Source organism: Marmota monax, unplaced genomic scaffold (genome assembly GCF_021218885.2).
Source record: "Marmota monax isolate L192 unplaced genomic scaffold, Marmota_monax_Labrador192_F-V1.1 WCK01_AAM20220418_F8-fsc00056, whole genome shotgun sequence".
Taxonomy (NCBI): Eukaryota; Metazoa; Chordata; class Mammalia; order Rodentia; family Sciuridae; genus Marmota; species Marmota monax.
Genome location: NW_026695212.1, coordinates 245,891 through 272,670, shown reverse-complemented (window position 1 = coordinate 272,670; position 26,780 = coordinate 245,891). Strand labels below are relative to the sequence as shown.

General features: G+C 42.6%; 1 protein-coding gene across 1 annotated transcript in view; it reads left to right on the top strand.

Moving 5' to 3' along the window:
- Ppm1h (protein phosphatase, Mg2+/Mn2+ dependent 1H) overlaps positions 1-26,780 on the top strand; it is a 270,705-nt gene that overhangs the window by 221,197 nt on the left and 22,728 nt on the right. Inside the window, exons 7-9 of the mRNA XM_046430626.2 lie at positions 5,780-5,843; positions 9,423-9,530; positions 26,441-26,592. Of these exons, the coding sequence (XP_046286582.1) occupies positions 5,780-5,843; positions 9,423-9,530; positions 26,441-26,592 (324 nt within the window). The remainder of the gene's footprint in view (positions 1-5,779; positions 5,844-9,422; positions 9,531-26,440; positions 26,593-26,780) is intronic.

The window sequence follows — 26,780 nt, the reverse complement described above, 5'->3', positions numbered from 1 at the left end:
CCAGTTATTTTACCTCTAAACTTTCTTGCATTTTTTCATACATGAGCTTTGGGGGGGACACCTAATATCTAAACTGTAACATTCTGTCCTTGGCCCCCAAAATTTCTGCTCATCTCATAAGGCAAGATTCATTTAGTACATTTCCAAGAGTCCCCATAGTTTCAACATTTTAGTATTGCCCAAAAGTCAAAGTCCAAAGTCTCTCCAAAGTCTCAAAGCAAACTTTCAGTGTGAGCCCCTATAAAAATCAAATGCAAGTTACCTATATCCAATATACAAAGGCACAAAATAACCATTTCCATGTGAAAAAATAGGGGCATAGAAAGAAGGGATGGAACTAAAGCAAGATCAAAATCCAGCTAGGCAAACAAATTCTGTAGCTCCATGTCCAACATCTGGAGCACATGACATCCTGATGTTCTCCCTAAAGGGCTTGTGTAGCTCCACCACTGTGGCCTTGCTGGTTGCGGCCCACATGGCCTCTCTCTTGACTTGTCTCTGCTCCATTCCTGCAGCTTTCCTCAACAAACATGGCACAGTACTGACATTGCGGAGGTCTCCACTGCAGCTTCAGCTTCCTCCTCACGTTTACATGTTTCACCCTTTCAGGGGCAGCCCACAGTCACCCTGACCCTGCTGAACTTTTTACCTGGGCTCCAGGCCTTCCTTTGAAATCTCAATGGAAGCCTCCATGACCACTGAACTCCAGCATCCTGTAGTTCCGCAGAACCAGCCCCATGTTGACACCAAGGTCTGCCACCATCTCGAGCAGTAGTCAAGTCTCCTAAAACCCTGGCTGGCAGCAGCTTCTGAATGCCTGGGTGGCTGAACATGATGTAGCAACTCCCTAGCCACCACCGCCACCCCCCACCCCCCAACTCCCCCCAACCCTCTCCACTCGGGTACAAGCAGGGTACTCCACTGATCTCTGCTCAAGGGAATTTTTACTTTTTTAGTTGTCAATGGAGTTATATATATATATATATATTGCTGAGGATGGAACCCAGTGCCTTACATGTTCCAGACAAGCGCACTACTGTTCCAGACAAGGGCACTACCGCACTACCCGCTGAGCCACAGCCTCAGCCCCGGGAATTTTTACTTTTATGCCCTTAAGCCTGAGATGGATGCAGTCTGACCAATTCCTGAGATGCCCTCAAGCAATCTCTCTTATTGTCTTTGGCATTTCTTTAGTGACTGTAATGTCTTTAAAAACCACACATTCCTTAGCCCCAGTTTTACTCACAGTTTTCTAGCCAAACTGCAAGTTTTTCAAATCTTTCTGCTTTGCTTTCTGTTCCTGCTTATCACAGTAAATTTGACTAAAAGCCACTAGCAATAACCATGCCACTGCCTGAATACTATGCTGCCTTGGAATTTCTTCTGCCAGATTAAGAAGTTCATTGCCTTTAAATTCAGTCTCACAGAAAGTCTCAGGACACAGGCAAAATGCGGGCAACTTAATAGCCATAATATAACACGAATGGCCTCTCATCCAATTTCCAACAGAATGCTTCTTTTCCTCTGAAACCTCGTGACCCCAGTCTTTGCTGTCCACAGTCTTATTGACATTCTGGTCTTCTGAACTCCCACCAGGATTTCCCATTAAGGTCCATTTACAGCATTCTAAATGTTTTCCAGCTTGCATCGCCAAACTTTTCAAAATTTCTTCCACAAATTCCAAAAAGCTCCAAAAGCTTCTGAACCACATGATCAGATTAGTCACAGCAACAACCCCACTTCTCAGTACCAATTTCTGTAGTAGTCAGCTTTTTTTTGCTGCTGTGACCAAAAGAACTGACAAGAACAATTTTAGAGGAAAAGTTTGTTTGGGGGCTCACAGTTTCAGAGGACTCAATCCATAGATGGCTGACTCCATTGTTGGGGACCACAAGGTGAGGCAGAACATCATGGTGGAAGGGTATGGCAGAGGAAAACAGCTGGGAAGGTGGCACCAGGAAGCAGAGAAAGTGTCCACTCCCCCAAAGGCACGCCCCCAATGACCCTCCTCCCCTAGCCAAACCCTACCCACCTTCAGTCATACACAGCTAATCCCTATCAGGGGATTAATGCACTGATTAGGTTAACTCTCATAACCCAGTCATTTCACCTAAACTTTCTCACATATGTGAGCTTTTCAGGGACACTTAATATCTAAACCGTAATGGGTATATTTTCTGAGAAAGCCTGAGTCTGGCTTTGCAGCCACTAACTTGGTATGTGATCTTGATCTCCCTGAGACTCAGTTTTCTCATCTGTAAAATTAGACATTGCAGGGTCTCAGATTTTGCACACTATAAATAAGCACCAAGCCCAGTGCCTGGCATGTAGAAAGTGTCTAATTCAGTTGCCCGTTTTAACTCTCAAGGATTTTTTTTTTTTTAGTTGTTGATAGACCTTTATTTTATTTATTTATATGTGGTGCTGAGAATCGAACCCAGTGCCTCACACACGCCGGGCAAGTGCGCTACCACTGAGCCCCAGCCCCAGCCCTGAACTCTCAAGGGTTTTGTGTTGCTCTTTTTGGTGCTGGGAAATGAACTCAGGGCCTTGCACTTGGTAAGCACATGCTCTACCACTGAACTACACCCTAGCCCCAGGTATTTTATATTTTTCACTCAAGAACTCTTTACTGTAGATGGGAGTCCACTTACATTTATATGATGAACTCTGCTTGGGACCCAGAAAGACTCAGACAAGACAGTGTGTTTTACTTTCTCTCTTTATTTACAATTTTTATCCTTGTCCTTTCTTGCCAGGGGAGAAGGGAGGGTACCTGATTGAAAACCTACACAGACAGACACAGAATAAATCTTCCTTTTCCAAGGTTATCATTTCTATTTTTAATTTTTTGTTGTTCCCAACAATAAAAAAAAGCAGAAGCTAAAATATGATATTAAAATTTTCAGTTGCCTTGGTCCATCCCAAGAGTGACAACTGCAAGATGAGTGTTTGTCTTTCAGAGCTGTGGTAATGTGGACTTTGTGCTCCTGAAAGTCTCTGCCCTGGGAGAATTTGATTACCTGGGCTTGTGGTGGGATCAGAGATCAGTTTTCTTACTGCCTTTTCAAGTCAGTTCACAGTGCTCTGAGCCAATCTCTCATGAGCTGTAATCAATTTCCTGTCCTTGATTCTAGAGCTGCTGCCTCCTGCCTCCTGTCTAACTCCACACTCCTGGGCCTGGATCTCAAATTCAGGCCTCCTCTGCTTATGGAGCCCACTGTACCCTTTTCTGTCTGCATCTGTCTTCTCTCTGTTCACACCTCCCTCTCTAAAAGTCCTGCTCCTGCCGTTTCAGGGCCTTTCTAGTGTCAACTCTCCCCCCTCCTTGGAGCCACACAATCTGTGCCCTTAAAAGTCAAGATGATGAGGGGTATGTTGCTTAACTCATCTTGAATGTTAGCTCAATGGATCTTGATCTACAACAGGCATCTTAACCTTGGCTGTACATTGGAATTGCCTGGGAAGCTTTAAAAACTCCTGATACCTGAGCCCTACCAGAGATTCTGCTTTCATTGTCTGACGTGAGGTCTAGTCACTGGACATTTTAAAGCCCTTCCAGGTGATTCAGTCAGTGTACAGCCAAGGTTGGGATCCACAGGTCTACAACCCAGCCAATTCTAAAATTGGAGCTAGACTCTAACAATAGCTTTATTTGTTCCCCAAGTGACTTGTGTGCCACAGTGTTTAAAATAGTCCATGTGAATATATAAAACATCAAAGTGGTGCTTTTCCCCTTTGTGCTAGTTGGGTAGGTTTGGGGGAAGGAAATAGTAGAGCTCCTTTTTTGAAAATTAAATTCCTAGATTACCTCTTGGCTGCCTTGACAGGAATAGCAGCAACCACGTGCCTTTATTGAGCTCTCATTACTTCCTCGGCTCAGCATATGCATTATATCAGTGTAGTCCTCATAACAACCCCATGAGTGAGTCCTAATTTTGGCTTTATTTGATTAACGAGGACCCTGAGGTCCAGAGAGCACTGTACTGAACTTGAGCCCAGGTACATTAGCTGCCAAAACCTCTCTAATTCTGTATCCCTGGGGAAGAATGGTGTATCCAAATAGCTTCCTGAACAATAAGGATGAACTTGCTTAACTTTGGGGTTGCACATTTTTATTAAGAGGTAACCTCTTTATTTTTAAAATTAATTTATTTATTTGTTATTCCAATTTGTTATATATGACAGCAGAATGCATTACAATTCATATTACACATACAGAGCACAATTTTTCATATCTCTGGTTGTATACAAAGTGTATTCACATCATTCGTGTCTTCATACATGTACTTAGGGTAATGATGTCCATCTCATTCCACCATCTTTTCTACCCCCATTCTTCTCCCTTCCCCTCCCACCCCTTTACCATATCTAGAGATCATCTAATCCTCCTATGCTCCCCCTCCCAATCCCACTATGAATCAGCATCCTTATATCAGAGAAAACATTTGGCATTTGGTTTTTTGGGATGGGCTAACTTCACTTAGCATTATATTCTCCAACTCCATCTATTTACCTGCAAATACCATGATTTTAATCTCTTTTGTTGCTGAATAATATTCCATTGTGTATATGTACCACAGTTTCTTTATCCATTCATCTACTGAAGGATATCTAAGTTGATTCCACAGTTTAGCTATTGTGAATTGGGGGTTGCACATTATTTAAATTGAGTTTCATTCTTTTGTTTTTTAGAGCTTCCATAAATTTGATTTCGTATTCACTCCCAAGTTGTCTAAGTGTAGCTGGGACTGGGAGGCCATTTAATAAATTGGATTTCTCCATGCACTCAGGAGGCTCTTTTAGAAAAGCATCTACTTGAAATGCCTAACCTGTCCTTTCTTTTACTTAGTCTTCTTTAATAGCTTTTTTGGCCTTGTTTGATTAATGAAGATCCTGTGGACCAGAAAACACTTCATTTTCAGGTGGTTCATAAGCAGCAATAACCCCATTTTGCAGAAGGAGAAACTATTGTGCCAAAATATTAGTAACAACTGCTGCTAATTGGCTTTTAATAAGTATAGGCTCTGTGCCAAGCTCTTTATTATTATCCATATTTTACAGATGAGGAAACTAAAAATTAAAAAAAGGTGAATGTACTGGCTCAGGGTGATGTAGCCAATAATCAGGCACGAGATTTATTTGCTTATTTGTTTTTAACTTGCTAACCAGCAAAATTGCAAGACCTGGATTTCGTATGCAAGTAGGGCATTTGAACAACATGTCTGAAACAGACTCTTGAAATGTAAACTGGATTTTCTTATTGTGTGCCTAATGGCCATTTAGAAGTTATTGTGAAACAAAAAAACTTTCTGCCAACCTTGAATATCATCCTGAGATTAAACAGGTTCTAAATACTCCTTTTGCAGTCATCTCAATGCAAGGCTGCTTTGGTATGACAAGCCCCTGCAGGTGAGAACTGGTTCCTGGAGCATATCACACTCCATCCACCTCAGCTCTGGTGTTTCACGGTTGCAGATTGATGATGAAGATGCACTGTCTGCTCCTGGGTCTCCCCCAATCACAAAGACATTAAGGAGAAAAGCCCAGCTCCCCTTCTCACCATGATGAATATGCCAACTTATTCTTTCCATCTTAAGCATAAGACACACATGCGCAATTCTGTAAGGAGAACAACTCCGTGGAATAAAAAGGAAAGAGTCAGTGTGGAAAACAGATGGGGTCTCAGGGAAGATGAAGGGCCCAGCAACCTATGTCAAGGCAGAGGGTCATTAACTGAGTGCAACCCTTTTCTACAGTGTTGTTTATCCCCCTACAGGGCATACAAAACCATTGAAGATGATGACTTGAAGTTTCCCCTCATATATGGAGAAGGCAAGAAGGTAAGTGCCTGTGCTTCCCAGGATCGAGAGAAGCCTGTGTCCCCTTGTTGCTCTGCATGGCCTGTGGCAGCAGCTCGTCATTTTATAGCTTTCCCAGCTTGAAAGAATGCCACATCCATCATCCTTCAGGTCACCTGTCTTGAAGGTCCAAGAAGTGGCAAGATTGTAGAAAAGGAGGTGGGTGGTAAACTCCAGGGATGAAAGTCAATTTTGTGAAAATAACATCCCCCTTCCCAGTCCATTTGAGTAACTTTTTACAGTGTTGAAACATGACTACTTTCACATACATCATTTCATTTTATATCTGACAGCAGACTAGGAGGCATATCCATTTGCTAGAGGAGACAGCTGGGACTGTGAGGTTAAAACAGCTCAGGCGGAGCTGCACAGCCAGCCAGGGGCAGCTCCAGAAGTGTAGCCATGGCTATCTGTCCCCTTCTACCAGTTTCATGCTCCACCATGGAAGTTCAGACTGTGCCTCAGAGCCTCACTATAATTAAGCTATAGGATCCCATCAACCAGAGCCCAACTGAGGTGGCAAACACTATCATCAGCTGGGCCCCAGTCAGAAGCCAGAACTGAGTGGCACAGGGTTGAACCAAAGGAAGGACTGGAGACCTTCAGATGCTCTGTGAGCAGATACCTGGAGGAGACTGAAATCATGGAGGAAAGATGAGAAAGCTTTGAAGCCCAATTAGAATAAACACCTTCTAAATCTTTGCTTTCTTCCTCTCAACACAAATACATTTCAACTCAGTACTAAGTGTTCGAAATAGAAGTGAAATGTGGTCACATGAAGAAGAATCTTCAACTGAAATTTTTTGCAGCATTTGATAATGTTATCAAGAAAAGTGACTGACGAGAAAACCAAAGCACGCCTCCCTGTGCAGAACATATGTGGGCTTTTTGTTTTGTTTTGTTTTGTATGTGTGTGTATCTGTGTGTGTGTGTGTGTCTGTGTGTGTGAGTGTGTGTGAAAGAGAGAGAGCACTCAGAAAAGTCTTCATTGGTGTAGCCCCTCCATGATCCTAATGGAAGGAGGCATTTCATGAATGAAAGCAAAACATGAATATCTGACCCAGGTGGGGATCATTTTAAACACTAACGTGGCCTTCATTGACCATGTCTGGCTTAGAGTCATGACAGGGCCCAGCTCTGTTCCTGACAAGAGTATGTGTTCTTCAGTACAATGGGTGCCATCAATGTGCCTCATGGTTCAGGTCAGTGACCTGCACTTGCTTCTGCAGCTCCTTGTGGGGCTGAGATTCCCAGCATTACCCTGCTTTCTCCAGTGAGTTCCAATAAGACCACATTCTGTTATCTTTGTAGCCCTAGTGCCTGCCCAGCCTGACCCCGACACATGGAAGACCTTCAGTAAATGCCTAAGTATGAAGTTAAGTTGTGCAGTTCTGTTCAGTAAACTCTCAGTGCAGCAGAAAAATGGACTGATGTGTTCTTAGAAGGTTATCAGCCAGGACATTTAAAGGGTCAAGGATTTCTTCCAGTTCGGGTCATGAAAACATCATGTTTCTCAAGCATTTCAGTTAGTTAAGGCTTGACAGTCCTATGATGAACAGATGGCAAGTTCTGTCATTGTACCTGTCGGCCTGTTTAAAAGCTGATGTGGGCTGGGGGGTGTACCTCAGTGGTAGGAGTGCTTGCAGAGAGCATGCTCCATCCAGGCACTAAGATTGATCCCCAGCACTGCAAAGACAAACTTAAATAAATACAACTTAAGTAAATTAATGCAAGCCACTGTGTCTCCTCTTGACTTTTATTGGTGGCCTCTCCCTGACCCAAAGTAGTGCACCATCCCTGTCTGAGGCCTCCATGATTTCATGCAGTTCCCTCTAGAACATTCATGGGGTTTTTTTCTCTCCATGCCTACTCCTACACAGGAGGCTCTGAGTGCTTTCACAGCTGTTACTTTTTATTTCCAGAAAAGCTATTAAGATTTGTGTGGGTAACACCTGTATGCTTTGTAAACAAGTTCAGGAACTTGCAGGAACATCAGATTTCTTTGAACTAAAACACAGGCATGTGCTTTTTCCAGCCAGAGAAGCTGCCCTGGCAGGGAGAGAGTGCAAGGGCCACAGGGGACTCAGAATCTTCACAGTTCACGTTGAACACCTCTTAGCTAGAAGGAAGTCTGTCCAGACTCCCAGCAGAGCAGAGGTTTCTGCAGCCTGACTGACCAGAGGTCCCCAAGCTTCACATGTCATGTTTGCATTTTATTCCCTTTGACTCTGGCCCTTAACCTTTCTACTCAGATACTTTCTGGTTGGAGACCAGCTCCAAAATGCACAGTCCTTTTGGAAAATGAGGATAGGAAGGTGAAGACAAAGTATTGTATCGGACAATGGATTGTATTGATTTTTAGCCATTATTTACTTCATCCGTACCCCTGTGAGGGTTCTTACTACCCAAGGACTAGAGGGAGGTTTCAAGCTCAGGTCTTTGTACCACGACATTACATGGAATTTAGTATTGATGACCTAAGGGTTCGGCCACTGGGCTCCATTTCACCCAGTTCACTCTGACTTGCATTCCCCCTCTCTCTGAGTCTGCCTGTCTTGATGCTATCCAACCTTCAGCAGGAAGCTTAGTGCTACCTCCTCCAGGGGACCTTCTCAGCAGAATTTTTATCTCCTGTAAACTCACATAGTCTTCATTGTCCACATGTCCTTCAGTACTTGACCATATTTCCTATGTTACTAGTTAGACATTACCTCTCATGTTCCTTACCAAGCTCCTTTATAGTAAGGATGAGGCCTTAGAAAATTGTTTCCCCTATCACTTAGTGGGTGCTCAGTAAATGTTTGGGTACATCAAATCTATGGCATCTCAGGAGATAGTTAAGCTGACTGTATAGATATTAGAATACTAGTGTTGCTTCCTTAAAACATTTTTTAAAACCCAGCAATTTGAAGAAAGCTTGAGTTCTCAGCCCAGAGGTCTCTGGGTAGCTACTGCACTAGTGAAATTTTGTTCCTGTCCACCCAGAGGGAATTTGGAACACTGAAAGGATAGGTCACAGAGTTGCTAAGAATTTACTTTTTCTAGTCATAAAGCCTAACAGTGAGCTTTGGGAGGACAGGAGGGTCCTCTGATTTGTTTGTTTGTTTGTTTGTTTGTTTTGCTAATACCTATCATAGAGCTAGGGACAAACCTGGGGCTCAGCAAATACTTGTAGTGTGGATGTGTTACAGAAGGATGGATGGATGCTGTTGGGTTTGGTATGAACTGATTTCAGTAACTGCAGACATTATACATGGATTGGAGTTAGTTTATTGAGCACTCTTGTCTCTAGTCTCTACAAAAGAAAGCTGCAAAGAGACAACAGCAACTCAATAAGGTCAGGATAATTGGTAGAAAAACCATTCCTCAAATACAGAAGTGATTTTGTGGCACTATTCCTTGGTAACAACTACTTATATAAGTTAACAGCAAGGGACATGGAAAGATGGGCAGGAGTAATTGGACAATTTTTTTCATCATTCTTAGCCCATAGCCGCTGGAGTGTGATAAGATGTTTTCACGCTGTATTTATTTCTGATGATCCTCTGTTTATACTCCTAGGCCCGGGTAATGGCAACTATTGGAGTGACCAGGGGACTTGGGGACCATGACCTGAAGGTGCATGACTCCAACATCTACATAAAACCATTCCTGTCTTCAGCTCCAGAGGTACCATTTGAGGTTTTTATTTGTATTTTGAACTATAAAATATTTTTTTATTTTTCCTTTCCTGACCCAACCCCCATGTCCAGACAGTAGCCAGCTCACGTTGCGTGTGCTTCTCAGTGTCTCACGTCACTCCATTCTCACTTTGACTACCCTGGTTCATTCCCTCATCACCTCCTGCCCAGAGAGCTGCACAGTCTCCCTCTCTGCCTCCTTCAGTCCATCTCACAGATTGCAATCAGGAGAATTTTCCCAGAGAACTCCTCTGACTCCTAATTGCTCAGAAACCTTCAATGCACCCCACTGAGTTGGAGAATCAAGCCAGATTCGTTCAGTTGGCATGCAAGGCTTGTTGTAATTTTGGTCTAACTTTCTAATCTGATCTTTGTTCCCCTGCATCAGCCAAGTGAATTTGTTTCCTGTACATGACCTTTAATTTTCCAATATTTGTTTAAAACTACTCCATTTGCCATGACTGTCCTTCCTCCTGACCTCCAAATATACATATATGTTTTCCTTTGTGGTTGAGCTCAGGTGCTTCTCCCAAGGGGGCTTCTGATTTTCCCCTACCCCAACCAGAAGTAACATCTTTGCCTACTCCTGACACACAGTGAGCTTTGCCCTGTAATGGCATTTTCACTTACTGCCTTACATCACAGTTATTCAGGTATGCCTTATCCTCTCGTTAGATTTTAATTACCTGGAGAACTTGCATCATTCAAATGCTGTTTAAACAAGTTAAATCAAAAAACATATTGAACATACATGTGGTTTTTTAAAACTCAAGTTTCCTACAGTACTGGAAACCTTAACAGTTCAATGTTCACTTGCAGAGTATATCAGTTAGAAAAGATTTTGCTTCCATGTTATAGAAAAATCTCTTAGTAATTTAGACATTGATCTTTTTTTACATAATAAGAAGGCTGGAATTTGATAGCTCCTAGTGCAGGTTCTGATTCTCAGCTGTGCCAGAGCTGGTATCCCTGTAGTTTTCTGGTTTTTCTTTCATGGTTGCAAGGCGGTGGCAGCAACCCCAAGTGTAACATTCTCATGAAAGACAGGAAGGAGAGGCAGCATCAATCCAGCACATTGACTTGCATCTCATTGGCCAGAACTGTGTTACATGACTTCTCCTTAGCTGTAAAAGGCAGGGAAGAGGGGTACTTTACCAGTTTCTGTAGTAGAGGAGAAAGGGGAAGGAGTGAGTTAGAAGGCCTTACAGTGAAATTGAGTAGTAAACCCAGGCCTCACACTGGAAATGCCAGAATGTTTAGATATACTCCACCTGTATGTTTTTCTCAAGAATAGGTGCCGGGTTTTTGGTTTCGAGGTTTGGTTGGCTGGTTTTTGATTGGCAGTTGAACACAGGACCTTACAAGCTCTAACGCTGACCTATGCCCCCAGCTTCTGATGCTGGCTTTGGGGAGGGAGGTTTGTTTTGTTTTTATATTTTGTTTTAGATAGGGTCTTGCTATATTGCCTGGGTTGGCCTCAAACTCAGGATTGTCCTGTCTCAGCTGCCCAAGTAGCTGGGATTAGAAGCACAAGTCACCAGGCCCCTGCTCTATAAGTGCTCTTTTAATGAAGGCTCTTTTGATTGGAGGAAGCAAAAACCCACTCAAGCTAACACCAAAAGAAAAGGAGATACTTACTTAAATTATATTGGAAGAGACGCTCACAGTGTCTCCCAAAGGAGTCTTTGAACATCCAGACTTTATGGTAGAGTAATTCTAGAATCAGAGCGGCCCTGGAGAGTTACCATACCAGGAATCTGTCAGCCTTTGTGAGAGAGTTCTGCCATTAATGTGGCCAGCCACATTGCATATATCTCTGCTACCGATCAACCTATCTCCTCAGTCTCCCCAGTCCAGATTTCTAGAGGGGAGCCTACTTGGTCCAACTTACCTTTTATACAAGTCCACAGTAGTCTTCCCAGACCCTTCAGAGCATATGTCCACTCCAGTGCCTTCTATGGACACAAATAGCCATCTTGGCCTAATGCCAGGTTTCTGTTCTCGTGACTGAAAGGCTCAGGGGTCACTCCAGTTAAACTGGGCTAACTGGGCTGCACGAAATAATCACACAAGAGACACAAATACCTTTTTCTTTGGGGTCGCTGTGACGGCTCCTCTGACCTTAAGGGTCCGCAGAAAGAGAGAGCGAGAGCACGTGCTGACCCCTTTTATTGAGGAAAAGCTATTCAAATGAGGCAAGGGGTCAGGTTTCAAGGGGCCGAGTCTATCTTCATGCTGTCCACTGTCAGCAGGTTGACTGACACCTGGGTAGGCCACACCCAGGGGCACAGTAAGAGAAGGGGACACACACAAGGCACTTCCATGGAAGATTCTACCCTAAACAGGGCAAGGGGTAATATTACAAAGAAACAGGTGAGTGTAGCTTCATCCATGAGGCTGTAGCAAGACACACCCATGCACAGGACATGACCCTCGAACCCAAGAAGGGTGGAGAAAGCTCTGTCACATTTCTGTGGCTAAGCGCCCAGCCGGAGAGTGTGACTCAGTCAGGTGTAAGGTTGGTCTCCCACAGCCTAACCCTTTGGCAGGGCTGTGAGCAGGATAGTTCCTTTAGAGTCCTTTAGAGCTTAAACTGGCATCTAAAACTCTTCTAGATACAGGGCCTAATAGGTCACTGAGAGGGAAATCTCTAGTAAACATTGAACTTGGAAAAAAACAAACATTTCCTGCCATCACCCAGGATTTTAAATGAGGTCAGCTTGGTAGAAATAACCATTGCTCAAGAGCCTACAGATGTTCTCTTTGAGACCTCACAGCAATTGTGCATGGTCAGGACCATTACTACAGAATGGCCCCCAGAAGCTGGTGAGTTCCTGGTCTCTCCTGGCCCACATCATGGATGTTGTTATCATAAATTACTGCTAAAATGACTTCCCACCAGAAAAAAAGGAATAAGTAGGGACTTCAAACTCTGTTTCTTTGAACTCTGCTGAGGATGGGACTTGTAACTTGACTCAGATATTTCTATTTTTTCCCCTTGGATGAGAGGCATTTATCAGACATGTTAAATGGCACCTTCTCTTTCCACTTTCCAGAAGTATCTGGAGATCTCAGGAAACACTAGTTAACCATTTTGCTTCTTAAAGCAGACTGAAAACCTCCTTTTCACTCCCCTCCCCATCTACACATATAAATACCTTTAATATAAGGTGAGAAGAAGCTCAATATGGTTTGAAGGAGAATCTCTATGCTGTTAGACCTCTTAATCACTGTGCTACTGTTGATTCCAGGAAAAGGTCTACTCTTTGAAAATCTACTCTTTTAGCAATTTTAAAACCTATAATACCTATAGTCACCAGTGCTGTGTAGCAGATTCCCTAAAATGTATTCTTCCTGTTTAACTGACCCTTTTTACCCTTTGAACCCCTCCCTGCTCCCCACCCAACATACTAAGGTTTGACAGTATCTCATTTAATCCTCATAATAGCCCTGTGAGCTCTTCTACTCATTTTATAGATTGGGAAATTAGAACTCAAGGAAATAAAATAACTCCCCCAAGGTTGCACAGTTATTAAGTAGCACTTAATAGCAGTTATTAAGTAGTACTTGAACCTAGGTCTATCTAATGAGATCAAGGGTTATAGGAGAGAGAGCCAAGTTCAAGGAAATTTCTATGGCCACGGTCCTAGTGACCCACAAGGTACTTGCTCAGAGGGCTCTATAGAGGGTACCTTTGTCTTAAACCTAAGAGAGCAGCTTTTTCTTGACACCTTGGAGGACAGACTTTCTCAAAGAAATACTATTGGCCTTGGACTGAAGTAATAGAGTAGAAGAGGTGACTGGGAAAGGCAGTAGTGACTGTGTGTGTGTGTGTGTGTGTGTGTATGCAAACCTAGGCCAGAAGAATTGTGCAAAATAAGATTGAGTACCTATAATTTAGCTTAATGGATACGTACTGTATATCCTAAGATTCTCTTACATGAGATTAAAATTGCTGTACATTTTAAATACTTCCAGATGGAGAGGGCTTAGCCAGAGCCAGGAAAGTGGGGAAGGGTGCCATTAGAAGGGGGAAGAGGAACAGCTTTGGTTGGCTACTATGAAAGAGAACAGAAAAAGGAAGATAGGTTTAGGGACCACTCCTTACCCCCATCCCCAAACGTTGGGGCTAAAATACTCTTTGCCCTGAGGAAGAGTGATAAGATCATACCCAAGAGAAATGGCTGGGGCACTTTTGCTGGGCACCCAGAAAGCCAGGTTAACATGTTTAAATATCTCATGAAAACTGACTCCTCTCTGTATTCATTTCTGCCCCCCCCCTCCGCCCCCACTTTCCAACTGTACTTCCTAAGAACATTCCCCTGCTAAGTTTTGTCTTTGCCAAGCATGGATCTTTATTTCACATTTGGTTCTAAATTTCAAACCTAGCTCAGTCTGGTAGTTTTAACGGTTTGGGGGGGTGGGGGGAGTGAGGGTGAGGAAATGTGATTTAGTTCTAAGAAAAGGGGCTCAAAAATCTTCTTGGAAATTAGCATTGTTCCCATTCATCACTGTAGCTCTTAATTTGATTTGATGAGTTAAATATAAATAAATCAAAAACATGTGGGTCAAATTTATGTAAAAAATGCACAGGGGTTTAAAAATTAGAGAAGGGTTTCTAGCCAAACACATTTTCGGTTTCTCTGAACACAAGGCGCTGGAAAAATCTCCAGTTTGCCAAACCTGAAGAGCAGCCGCCAGGTTTGCTGAGTCTCCCTCAAACCTTCCGGGGTAGAAGGCAAGGATTTCTGGCCAAGCCCTGAATTCCATAAGAGGCCCCGCCAAGGGAGCTGAGGCCTGCTGCTGGCTGTGGCTCCAAGTGCAGGGTAGGAGCCTTCTCACTCTGTTGACAGCACTGAATTTTCTGTGTGTGGCAGCACAGGCTGCACCCCCTGCCCTAGCAGAAAGAAAACCTCCCCAGCCAGGTCGCCATCTTCTTGCTGATGAAGCTCACTGAAACTTTTGTGCCATCCTAAAAAGAATTCAAGTGGAGAAGAAAAGCATGTGTTCACTCATAGGCCCCAGAGCCCAGGCCCTCCATGTTCCTCTCTTTTCAAACAATTCTCCCACCTCCATCCAACACACACAATATGTCCTATGACTCAGGCAGCTTGGCACCAGCCTGCAGCTTCAACTTCCAGATGTTCTCTGCTCCACACCCGTTTGTGGCCTGTGACAGGCCCTGTGTACAGCCAGGATTCTTCTTACTTTCACCCTTCTTTCCAGCCTCCACTCCAAGACAGTGCTGTTGCTTTAGCCCCAGTTGAGGCTCTTGGAAGAACAGGGCCTTTTTCTGTTTGGGAGCCAACTCCTCCCCCACTCAGCAGTTCCCCCTTCTTCTTGTCCCTGCCAGACAGAACCCCACGGAGCCTGATTTTTCTCTCTGCTTCATTTTTCCCTCCTCTTAATTTTCAGGATTCCGATCAGCTATTTTTTGTTCATTTGTTTGTTTTGTTTTGTTTTTAATGGCTCTAGTTCACTCATTTAGCTCATTCTTGGGACTTTTTTTATCTAGATAATATATATATATTTTTTTATCTGAAATAGCCTTCTCTAAAAGAACAGACAGGATCCAGCCCTGGCACCAGTGGCCAACACACATAATTCCGCCTGCCTTTCCTCTTGGGGAATAGGGAGGGGGGGCAAAAAGGCCTATATTGACAAGAACATGGGTGAAACTGCCTGGCATGAGGTCACAGGTAACCAGTAAATAATATTCTCCTTTCCTCCCAGCTTTTGGAAGGCTTCACACTTAGGGATTCCCAGTGTTCACTTCGATGTTGAAAGAGAATGACTATTTTTGTTTGGGACTCATGCTGTGTCCCATGAAAACATGGATAATATTTGAGGCCTTATGTATACATCTTAACATGTGTAGACTTCTGATTCTTGGTGGCTTTGTGTACCCCAAGCCAAAATCTGGTTTGGGGAAAGAGCATGTTTTATATATTTTGTGCTTTCTATAGTCTGGCCAGGTCATAAGAAACAGTATGGGTGTATGATATGGCTGTGCTATAGGAATTTAAGCAGAATATGATTATATATACAGTGCATAAACAAATAGGTGAAAAGGGTATATATGTGACTGAGCATCTTGAAGTTTTCAAAAAGGGCAGCAGCCATTATCTATGTGTTTTGTTTTGTTTTAGGTTTTTTGGTACTGGGGAGTGAACCCAGGGGTGCTCTACCACTGAGCTACATCTCTGGCCCTTTATATTTTTATTTTGAGACAGGGTCTCACTAAGTTGCTAAGTCTAGCCTCAAACTTGTGATCTTCCTGCTTCAGCCTCACAAGTAGCTGGTATTACAGGATTACACTGCACCTGGCCAGTAATTCTCTTTGGCTGATACCTGAGGAAACACTTATTTTTTGAGATTCTGTAGACCTCTCAGAATAACCTTAGGGATTGCAGTATGATAGTGTAGATAAAAACTCAGCCTGGGACTCAATCTTGGCTCAAAGCTCTGTCTCTACGGTTTACTAGCCAAGTGACTTTGAGAGAGTTACTTAAGTCTCAACTTCCTCTTTAGTTAAAAAAGAGGACAATAGGGTTGTTATATGAAGGAAACCAAGGGGAAAAAATGAAATGGCATATATAAAGTACTTAGCACACAACCTGGCATAATAAATATAATCTCCTACTCCATCAAAACCACAAGATTTCAGTGGCTCTTTCTACAGGGATCATGAGTAAAACACTGGAGAACATGTCCTCATGGAATTAGAATTTAGGGCCAGTTGGAAGGTAAGATTTGCTAAAGAATAATTAGCCATAAACCCTGTTTCTTATGTCCTAAGGGACAAAAGGAGTTTAGATAAGGGAGGGAGAGCTATATAATCTAAAGAAGAGAGGAATAAGTAGGACAAGAAAAAGAAGGAAGTCAGAGTGAGTTTGGTATGAAATAAAATTTGCCTTAGGGAGTCACTGAATTTGGAAGATTAGCTGGAAGGGCTATTAGCTGTAATAAAGCTGATTACTGCAGAGGTGCTTGAACTGGACCCTAAGGAAGCAAGGGAGTATCTTAGCTTGTAACAGCATGTAGGTGGGGGAGCTCCTGGAGGGTGGGCAGCAGCCTGTGTCACTATATGACAGTGACAAATGTCACTATGTGACAGTGGCTGGAAGTCCAAGATGGCTCACTCAGATGAGTGGCAGTTGATGTTGGCTAGCAGTTAAGAGATCAGCTGAGATAGCAATGCATAGCCAAACTGCATGGTTTGGACTTCTCATAGCATGGCAGCTGGATTCTGAGAGAAACAGTCACAAGAACAAGTGATTCAAGAGTCCCAGATTAGTCTTAAGACCTAGCCTCTGAAATCCATAACATCACACTGCCATATCCTGTGGTCAAGGAAATCACTGAGGCCAGCCCACATCTGAGGAGAAGGGCAGTGGAAGTCACTTCTTGATGTGAGGAGCACCGTGCTTGTACAAAAGGAGGGGAGGAACTGATGGCAGTTTTTTGGGAGACTTCCTATGAGAGCCTTCCTGTAGAAGTGCCCTCAAGTCTTGAGAATTAAAGTAATAACCTAATCATCTACTTTTTAGTACAAACTACAAATCAATAAGTTACCTGTTTAGATAATTAAGAAAGGAAATCCAATTTGATATGTAAGGGCAGATTTATGAAAATGCGAATTAAATTTAAGTATTGGAGACTGTAGGTCAGATCAGGTCCTACAAGTCCTGCTTATTGCTGGAAAATGTAGAATGTTCTAGATAGAGAGGAGAAGCAAGGTCACAATCAGAAAACATTTTTCTAAACATTTGTCTGAGGAAAGGAAGATTAGAATCCAAGTTTCCAGCAATTTATTGTGGTTTCTTTTCTCATTCATAATAAGCATTCATGTTAGTATGTAAATTTGTATTCATAATTACTTTTGTGTTATTTTTCTTAAAGAGAATCCAATCCCAAGAATTATATAAACTTCATCCATCACCACAAAGAATGGATCCCCCTGTGCAAAGGGAAAATAAGAAGTTTTAAGGGGCTGGGGATGTGGCTCAAGCGGTAGCGCGCTCGCCTGGCATGCGTGCGGCCCGGGTTCGATCCTCAGCACCACATACAAACAAAGATGTTGTGTCCGCCGAGAACTAAAAAATAAATATTAAAAATTCTCTCTCTCTCTCTCTCTCTCTCTCTCTCTCAAAAAAAAAAAAAAAAAAAAGAAGTTTTAAGGACACTTTGGTTTCATATAACAGTCAGATTTAACAGTTTTCTTAATTTCCTCATTAGTCCTGTATATCTGCAATATCTCATACTTCTGAGTCCTCAGCTGGGGTGATGTGACTGTGGGGGCCAAGTGTCCCCCTTCCCACCATCACCATTATTTTGAATGTCAGGTATTGATCACATGTTAAGGGTATACAGAAGGGCTGGGGTTGTAGCTCAGAGGTAGAGCACTTGCCTAGCATGCGTAAGGCACTAGGTTTGATCTTCAGCACCATGTAAAGATAAAATGTTTTTTTTGTTTGTTTTTTTGTTTTTAAAGAGTGTACAGAAACTACTCTCTATGATTCTGGTACACTCTAACCTTACCTGTAAGAAACTTCATGATTTGTGCTGCTGGTTTCTTTCTCTGTCAAGCTCAACAGTAAAAAAAATCACTTGTATGCATCTGCGTGTCATTTACGGAGTTGTTTAGCCAATGACTTGAGGTTTGCCAACCAGCTTTTTTAATAAAACCAAAATTTGAGGTTTATTTTATTTACTCTTAAAACACACTAAAAAAAAAAAAAAAACTTGTTTAGCAACTTATTTATGACCTCACAATAAGAGCCAACCTGGAAGTTTGTGTCAAATTTTTGCTGTCATTAGAGATTGTTAGCCTCTGACCCATTACCAAAAAAAATAATAATTTCATTTGGAAATTTCAGTAAAACATGCAGTACCTTTTTTGCATTATTATTTCATTAATGCATGTAAGAATAGTTAGAGAAGTTAGTTTTAAAAAAATGCAAATCCCTGGAATCCACTTCCTGAAAATCTGAATCAATAGGTCTGGGGCAAGCCCTGGGAATTTCCACATTTTTAGATAATACTGAAGCTGGTGACCCAAAGATTGCTCTGAGAAATGCTGTGCTATGCCATTTTGTACTGTGCTTCAGGAACTTGTTTCATAATCCTAAAATGAGCTTGAGAGTCCTCCATACTCTAGTCCTGAACTGTGATTTATTCTTACAACACATGTGGCCAGGCTGGAAGGCTAGGGAGGCAAACCACTCATCTCTGATCCAACATAAGTCTGCTGTGACCTGACTTCTTGCTGCCAGAATAACTGCAATCAGAAGGCTCAACCTGCTGTACAACAAGTGTGCCACAGTTTACCAGTTTGGTGGCACCTTCTCTTCTCAGGCAACATGCCTAGCTGGTTGTTGACCTAAAATCTCTGAAAACCCACCATGGTAAAAAGAGCCTTGTGAAGTAGTAACAGAGGTGATTCTTTCAGTCCAAGTCACCGGAAGCAGTAGCCAGGGGGAATCAAGAATAGCAGTCATACCGTAGGTGACCATAGTACCTATGCCCCAACCATGACTTTTTTTTTTTTTTTTTTGGTACTAGAGATTGAACCCAGGGGTGCTTTACCACTTAGCCACATCCCTAGCCCTTTTATATTTTGAAAAAGAGTCTCACTAAGTTGCTTAAGACCTTGCTAAATTGCTGAGACTGGCCTTAAACTTGTAATTCTCCTGCCTCAGCCTCCTGAGTCTCTAGAATTACAGATATGCACCAGCATGCCTGGTTTCAACCAGGAAATTTTAGATATTCAAAAGGTACAGGCACTGTTAGCAAGCACAAGTCAAAAGCATTGCAGGTAAGGGGCTCTGTGGTCACTCTGTGCCTCTCCTCCCTCCTGAAGGACTATGATAACTCAATTCATCCACACTGCACTCACAGGCTGGGATTTCTTCTGACCCTTATCACCATAAATGAGCATTTCACTGAACTCATTCCAATGGGCTTGCTCTTCAAAGGATTATTGAGCTAGATTCAAGCCTGCTTGTTTACTAAAGTGTTCAGTGAGCCTTTCACTTGGAGGTGAGCAAGCCAGCAGAAACCCAGGGGAAGGCTCGTATCTGGGAACATCCCAGCAGGTAAGCCTAGTTCCTTCCTATAGCTTGCCTTATGAAGTCATGAATTACCAGGCTTCATGTGGAGAAAATGGAAGCCTTGTGTTATATAGCCAAGCATCTGATATAACTTCAGGCTGTCTTCTCCGCTGCCTAATATTTTAGCTCATTTAGAAACTTTTTGAACTATTAGATTGTACCCACAATCCAAAGTCAAATGTTTATTTTGTCTGTAGACACCAAAAAGAAAAAAAAAAAAAGCCTCAAGAATATCTGTGGTATATTTCTAGTATAAAATTATACCCGCAGCCAAAACAACTAAGTCTTTCTGGGTAGTGTGAGCAGCCAGCATATTTGTAATATTTAAATGCTACTTGATTCATTTGCAGCCAATGCTCTGAAGTCATGGGGCCAGTCACACCAAGGTCTAACTCATCCTATGATGACAGAGTCGGAGAATGTTAGAGCCACACACTTGTCCCCTGGCCACCTAATCCTAACCTTTCATTTCACAAAAGGAGATTTGGGAGGTCAAGCCTCATCCCCCACCACTGCCCAGAAGAAATCCAGTTCTATAACTAAACCAAACTAGGAAAAGCTTGACATGCATCTGTCTCACGTCTCCAGATACAGTTCCCTCCCAAGGAAGGCATATGATGTCCAACTCCTCACCCCAGCAATCTCCCTCTGAGGATTTGGTACTCCTCGTCATTCGGTCCACCTAGCCAGGTGGTCCCGACGCTTTGAAATTGTGAATGAACAAAGTTGGTTTACCTGACTATTAAAGGAGACAGAGGTAGGTCTCGAACTGAATTCTGCCACCAGATTCAGTGTTAGTTTCATGACCTCATATAATATACAAAGAAGCACTACAGAGAACATGGGTCCAACCTTGGTGACCTGCCAGAATCCTGAAACAATCTGCCTAGTTTATCAAACGGTGAGGAAATATGTTAGAGTTTTTTCTTCTGGTATAAGTGATATATTTGAACTTCTGTGGGCTGAGCTTTTGGTTGTCCCTTGGAGTAGAGAGGACAAGACTTCATACTCTTTATCTCCTACCACCAACTGGCAGCCTTTACCTTATAAATCACCTTTGGCTTTTCTGCCAGGTACACTGTTGAGAGCCCTAACCACTGTTATTCTAAATGAGATTTTTTGGAATTGAACCCCAGTTTGCCTGAGCCCAGTCTTATTCCTTTCCTTCCACCAACTAGGTTATACTCGGAGTTATTGCTATGAGATCATAAAGAATAACAAGTAATACATTAGGATTTGCAGTTCCCTTCTGTGTGATCTTCTCTGGCCTTCATAATAGCTTTGTGAGGAAGTTAGAGGGGATGTTACATTATTCATTTTCCTTGTTTTTTTTTTTTCAATTTAAAAAAAAATGATTTCTAAGATGAGAAAATTTTGTGACTTCGGACAAGCCACTTATTTTCTTTAGCTCTCAATTTTCTCATGTGACTTGTTGAAGTCACAGAGCTGGCTAGACACAGAGACCTGAAGCAAGGTCTTTTTTCTTGCTCTTTCTCTTCCACAAAGCCAACCCTGAACCCCAGGAGCTCTGCATCCTACATGGAATGCTTAAAAGGGAAAACAGGCTTGAAGAATCTGCTGAGCTCATAAAGAGGTAAAAGCTGCAAGGGCATCCCAGAGAAGTAGCAGAGATTTGGCAAATGGAAGAATGGATGGATTCTTTTTTTAAAATGTGGCTTCAAGACACCCGCATCAGCTTACAGTCCTATGAGCTCTCTTAACATGCCACCAAAGTATCATCAGTAATAGGACAAAGACAGGGGTGCATATCAGACAAATGCTGAAACAGCAGCCTGCAGCTGAGGGCTAAGGGAGGGACTGGATTAAAGAGTAGCTTGTCACCAGCTTCTGCTAAAATAGGAGCCAGTGATGACATTAGGACATCTCTAAGTGCTGAGAAGCCGAGAGCCCAGTGAGAAAACTACTCTTGACTCATTCAGGGCACATTAGCCAAGGGTCTTTTGTGCCCCCAGACTCATTCCTGCTCCTTGACCTTGACTTTTTTTTTCCTTGTTTATTTGTTTGTTGGTAGCTTTACCAAGGAAAGGGCAGCAAAAGGAAAGTGGTACTCCTGTTACATGTCAGCACAGTCCTTTTTGATGATTCTTGAGGAGCATCGCGGAGTTATCCAGCAAAAACTGTTGGGTCACCATGATTTTCTGAATGGATCTCATGGTTTAATTTTTTTTTTTTTTCTGCTCCTATTTATTCTTTGTCTCAGCAAGTATTTTCTGAAGTGCTATTGTGGCCAACACTATAAAAGATACTTCTAGGCCCACAGGAAAAAAATGCCTAATGGAATCTCTGGTTTCTAGAAGCTGAATCTTGGGTGGAAGATAAGATGACCACCTCCCTTGGTGTTCATTATTTACAAGACAGGGGTAAATGTCCTGCAAGGGAAATGCTTCTTTTGATTACCGAGTCGTTACCAAGCATTAGGCTGTGTTCTAGGCACAGAAACAAATAGGACAAGGCAGACCATGCCCTAGAGAAGTTAATTGCTTATTACGGTGATTTTCAAGATGAGATACCCGCCCACCAGTTTCATAGGTATTATTTGGGATTTTTATTTGTTTTGACACCTGGACCCCAGCCCAGATCTAAATGATTAGAATTTATAAAGATGGAGCCCTTGGATTGGTTAAATAGCACTCAATATGATTCTTAAATACATGAAAATTTCAGAATAACTAATCTTGGAGAGGAGACAGACAGGTGAACCCAGATGTATACATATAGGTAAATACTGCATTAGGAGACTTGAAGTACTATATTGTGTCTGCAAAGGATTAGGGGAGAGAACAATGGCTGTTCTTTGGTCTTCCCTAGGATTTCTGTCACAATAAAGGATAGTATCCATTCCTTTCAGCCCCCTTGTTTACCAATAGTTTCACACTCTATCTACATACTCTTTAATCAAGAGGAGTAACAGGAACAGAAGATGCAGGAAGGGACCCATCAGAAATCACCTCACTTGTTCAAAATGGTAGCATCATTGAGAGGCCCTCCCCATGACCACATCTTCTAAACTGACTCTGTTGCTCTCCTTACCTTGCCTTATTGCTTCAGAGCACCTGTCATTCTTTGCTATTGTGATTTGTGTCACCTTATCTACTAAGATTAGAACTTGAGAAACTTTGTCACTTTTGTTCACTATTTTTCCCAGTGCTTGGCACATAACAGATGCTCTCTAGACAAATAATGAAGCTAGAGGGATCAAACAGACCCCATCTTAGTTGCTCAGATTACACATGGTCCTCATCTTACAATTTTTTCCATTTTATAAATCAAAAAATGGTATAAAAGCGATACATTTTCAGTAGAAACCATATTTTGAATTTTGATCTTTTCCCAGGTTATCAATATGTAGTGTGATACTGCCCCGCAATGCTGGGTCGCAGCATCAAGCCACAGTGCACAGTCCTAAGGGGCATCTGCCAGTATTCTACACTATACTGTGTTCTGAGCTATAATGTTCAGTAATTTAGTTGTATTAGATGCAACTTACAATATTTTTAATTTAACAATGGGACTTTCAGGACATAACCCCGTCATAAGTCAAGGAATATCTTTATGTTGCTCTAAGAAGCCACAAGACCCAGGGAGTTCCATGGTCTTTGGCTCCCATCCAGATGGGAACCATGGAAGGAACCATTGGAATCCCTGACCATGTTCTCCAGCCCCCTTCAGACAAAGGTAGTTCTGTAGGCACCTCTCTCCCTTGAGACTGCTGAGACTCTCTTCCAGATGTCTAAGACCCAGGGAGCCTCAGAGCCCATTAGTTTGATGTGAGGCTTCCAAGAACATTGAGAAGCTATTTCAGAAATTGAGCCGGGGAACTTTGGGGAGGTGAGTGTGGTTCAATTGAGGAAAGCCAACAATAGCTTCAGGGAGGGAAAGTCAGAACTCCAGAGGCCTCTGGAATCCTTTGAAGCCCTCGATTCTGGGGAGGATGAGCATGCAGCAGGGTGACTTGCATGGCAATCCAATTTTTCTGAAAGCATTTTCACAAAATGTTCTGCATCGTAGGTTAATGTATAAGACCCGAGTTGTAAGTGGAAAGTTGGCAAAGTCCTTTGGAAATTGGCTAAAGGGCAGGAAACAAAGGGTAGCAGTAAAAACCTAAAAGGATGTTAATTGAGGGGTGCCTAGGGGAATAGGGTTGCTACTAGCTTTTTATTATTGACATAAAAATTACGTGGAAAATGGTATTGAAAGGGACTTTCATGTTAGCTAATGAAACTGCATTAGTGAGCTGTGAGTGGAAATGTGAATAGAAGTAGGGAAGGGTTCCATTTACTGATGGAATTGAAGAGTAGCATTTTGTAGCCTGTTTGTATGTATGAACTCACCCTGTTCTTTTGGCCAGATTTTCATGGGTGTGTTAGGCAAGACAACTTTAGCTTGAAAACTCAACCTGTCAAAGTTGTTGAGTCAGCAGGAAGCATTTCAAAAAGGTTTTGGAACCCTCTTCACTGGAAAGATTCTGAAATCCAGTGAACATCTTTAGATTTGGAAACATCTCTGTTAGAAGGAGCTGGACATTAATTGGAATCTTCTGTTTAATTGCAAGCAAAAGATTGGGCTGTCTGACATCCTCATCTTTCATTACTTTATGTGTTCTTTTCATCGGAGCTCAAATTATCACAGAAATTTGTTGTAGATATGAAGCTATGAAGCTAGCAGTGTCTAGTATGCAAAGTTTTTGCATACTGGAAGTGACAACACAATGACATTTGCTGTCCTTTCTACTCTAGGGAACAGTGTGTGTGGTGTTACAGAGCTTGCAGGGCCCTTGATTTCCTTGTTGACAAACCTGACCCAGAGGGCTTCTCTATGACCTTGTTCCTCACAGTGTGGTCCATGGACCTGCACCTTTGGTATCACCTGGGAGAACAAGAGACTCTCAAGCCCCTGCCCAGACCTGAAGTAGAGTCTGCATGTTAACAAGATCCCCCGTAATTGCTGTGTGCAATAACATTTGAGAAACCCTGCTCTCACACACTGGGCAACCGCAGAGATAAAGCAAAAGGGGTGAAAATTAGAGGATAAAATTCTGGCATTTAGGGACTTTCCAGTCTGCTAGAAGCTTAAGTTTCTATAACCTTGAGTGAGCATGCCTTTTGAGGAGATGATGTTAGAAGCCAGTGCAATATGCCCCTGAGTGCACTTCCCCTGGGTGTGGTTGATATTCTGGGCTATTAGCTAATTGTTACCATCTAATATGCAGGCCACAGAGGCCTGGCACCCGGTAACTGCTTTTCATTTGAGCTCATTTACCAAGGTTCAGGGGTAGGCATTTTGTTGTTTTCTGCAGCTGGGGATAGAATGCTAACCCAAAGGACCAGCACCCCACTGGGTATCACTGGCCCAGGCAAACCTTACAAAAACATAGGAGGCTTGGCTGTCAAAGACTTGCATTCAAACAGCTGGTAAGCTTCTTAGAATTCTTTTGTCTCTAGATATGAGGTGACAAAATGCTGACTATGTGATGGACACATGGGAAGTTAACAAGGCTCCACCACCCTCTATTTTCTCCCTCATCCCCTGAACTATAGCTTTTATTCAGTCTCACTTTTAGAAAATATGACAGAGAAGTGAGGGGGTAAAGGAGATTGATTATATTGACCTGCTCTTTTTTTTTTTTTTTGTACTGGGATTGAAGTCATGGGCATTTTTCCACTAAGCTGCATCCCCAACCCTTTTTACTTTTTTATTTTGAGACAGGGTCTCACTAAGTTGCTGAGACTGGCCTAGAACTTTGGATCCTCCTGCCTCAGCCTCCAGAGTTGCTGGGATTACAGGCATGCACCACGGCACCCAGCCTAAATTGACTATTTTAGTCGTCAGTTGATGAAGTGGTATAGGCAGGGGCTGATTCTACCAAATTAGGCAGGAATAGCAATAAAACCCCAAACTCCTCCCCACTCCTCCCTACACATCCCCAACCCTGCCCAAATAGAGTGAACATGGAGTTGTCACCTAACTCAAATAAGGCTTGATTTTTATTCTTTTTAATTTTGCCAGGGCTGCTCTATTCGTTTTGAAGAGCTTAGGTAAATGTTGAAATATCCAAGTCATTCAAGGTGCTGGAGGTAAGGAAAGACTTAAAGTTTCTCCAGACAAAGGCACACTTTGAAGATTTGGACTGAGCAGATTCCTTTGTCACTTAGCATAGATTGGAACTCACTAAATCTGAATGTAGTGTGAGCCCCATTCTTACATAGAGGAATCTGGTCCCTTGGACCTCAGAACAAGTCAGGCAAGGATTTTGCATGAGTGCCTTAGATGAAGTATGTCCCTTTAGTCCTAAAAGAATAGTTTTTTTGTTTTTGTTTTCCTGGGAATTGAACCCAGGGCCTTGTGCATGTGAGGCAAGCACTCTACCAACTGAGCTATATCCCCAGCCCCAGGGTGGGCCCTTAATAAATGTTTGCTAAGTGAATATGCAAAGGAAGAGCAGGAAGCAAGGTCCTTACTGATCTTCTGGCTCACACCATGCCCACTTGGTCATCATTCTAACTCCACCTCAGGCATTACATTTTCATCTAATTATTCTAATCTAATTATTAAGCCCACCTCTTAGGCTCTTTCACAGTTGTGTATTGGGCCTATATGTTTGTATGGCAAATCTTCAAAGGAATATACCCTCGGCCACAAAGCTTGCTGTATAATCAAGTAATTCACAATGCATACCTGGAAACCACTAAGCTAGGTAGGAAAAGGGAAGAAGAATAAGAAGTCAGTTTGTTACAGACCATAAAAGGCATGCTCCTGTTCTTTTCAGGTAAGAGTCTACGATCTCTCTAAATATGAGCATGGAGCAGATGATGTGCTGATCTTGGCCACTGATGGACTGTGGGATGTTTTATCAAATGAAGAAGTGGCAGAAGCAATCACTCAGTTTCTTCCTAACTGTGATCCAGATGACCCTCACAGGTTTGTGCCTTTCTATGACCATGGGGTTGTTCCCTACACAGTCTTGCATGACATGACTGAAACAAACAGCAACATGCAGTTTCATCATGCATGATTTATAATAGAGGCTGACGTGGATGATTCAGAACTGAACACACCTAGAGAGGTACTTTCTTGGCCAAGTGAAAGTCCTCCTTAAGTTGACCCAA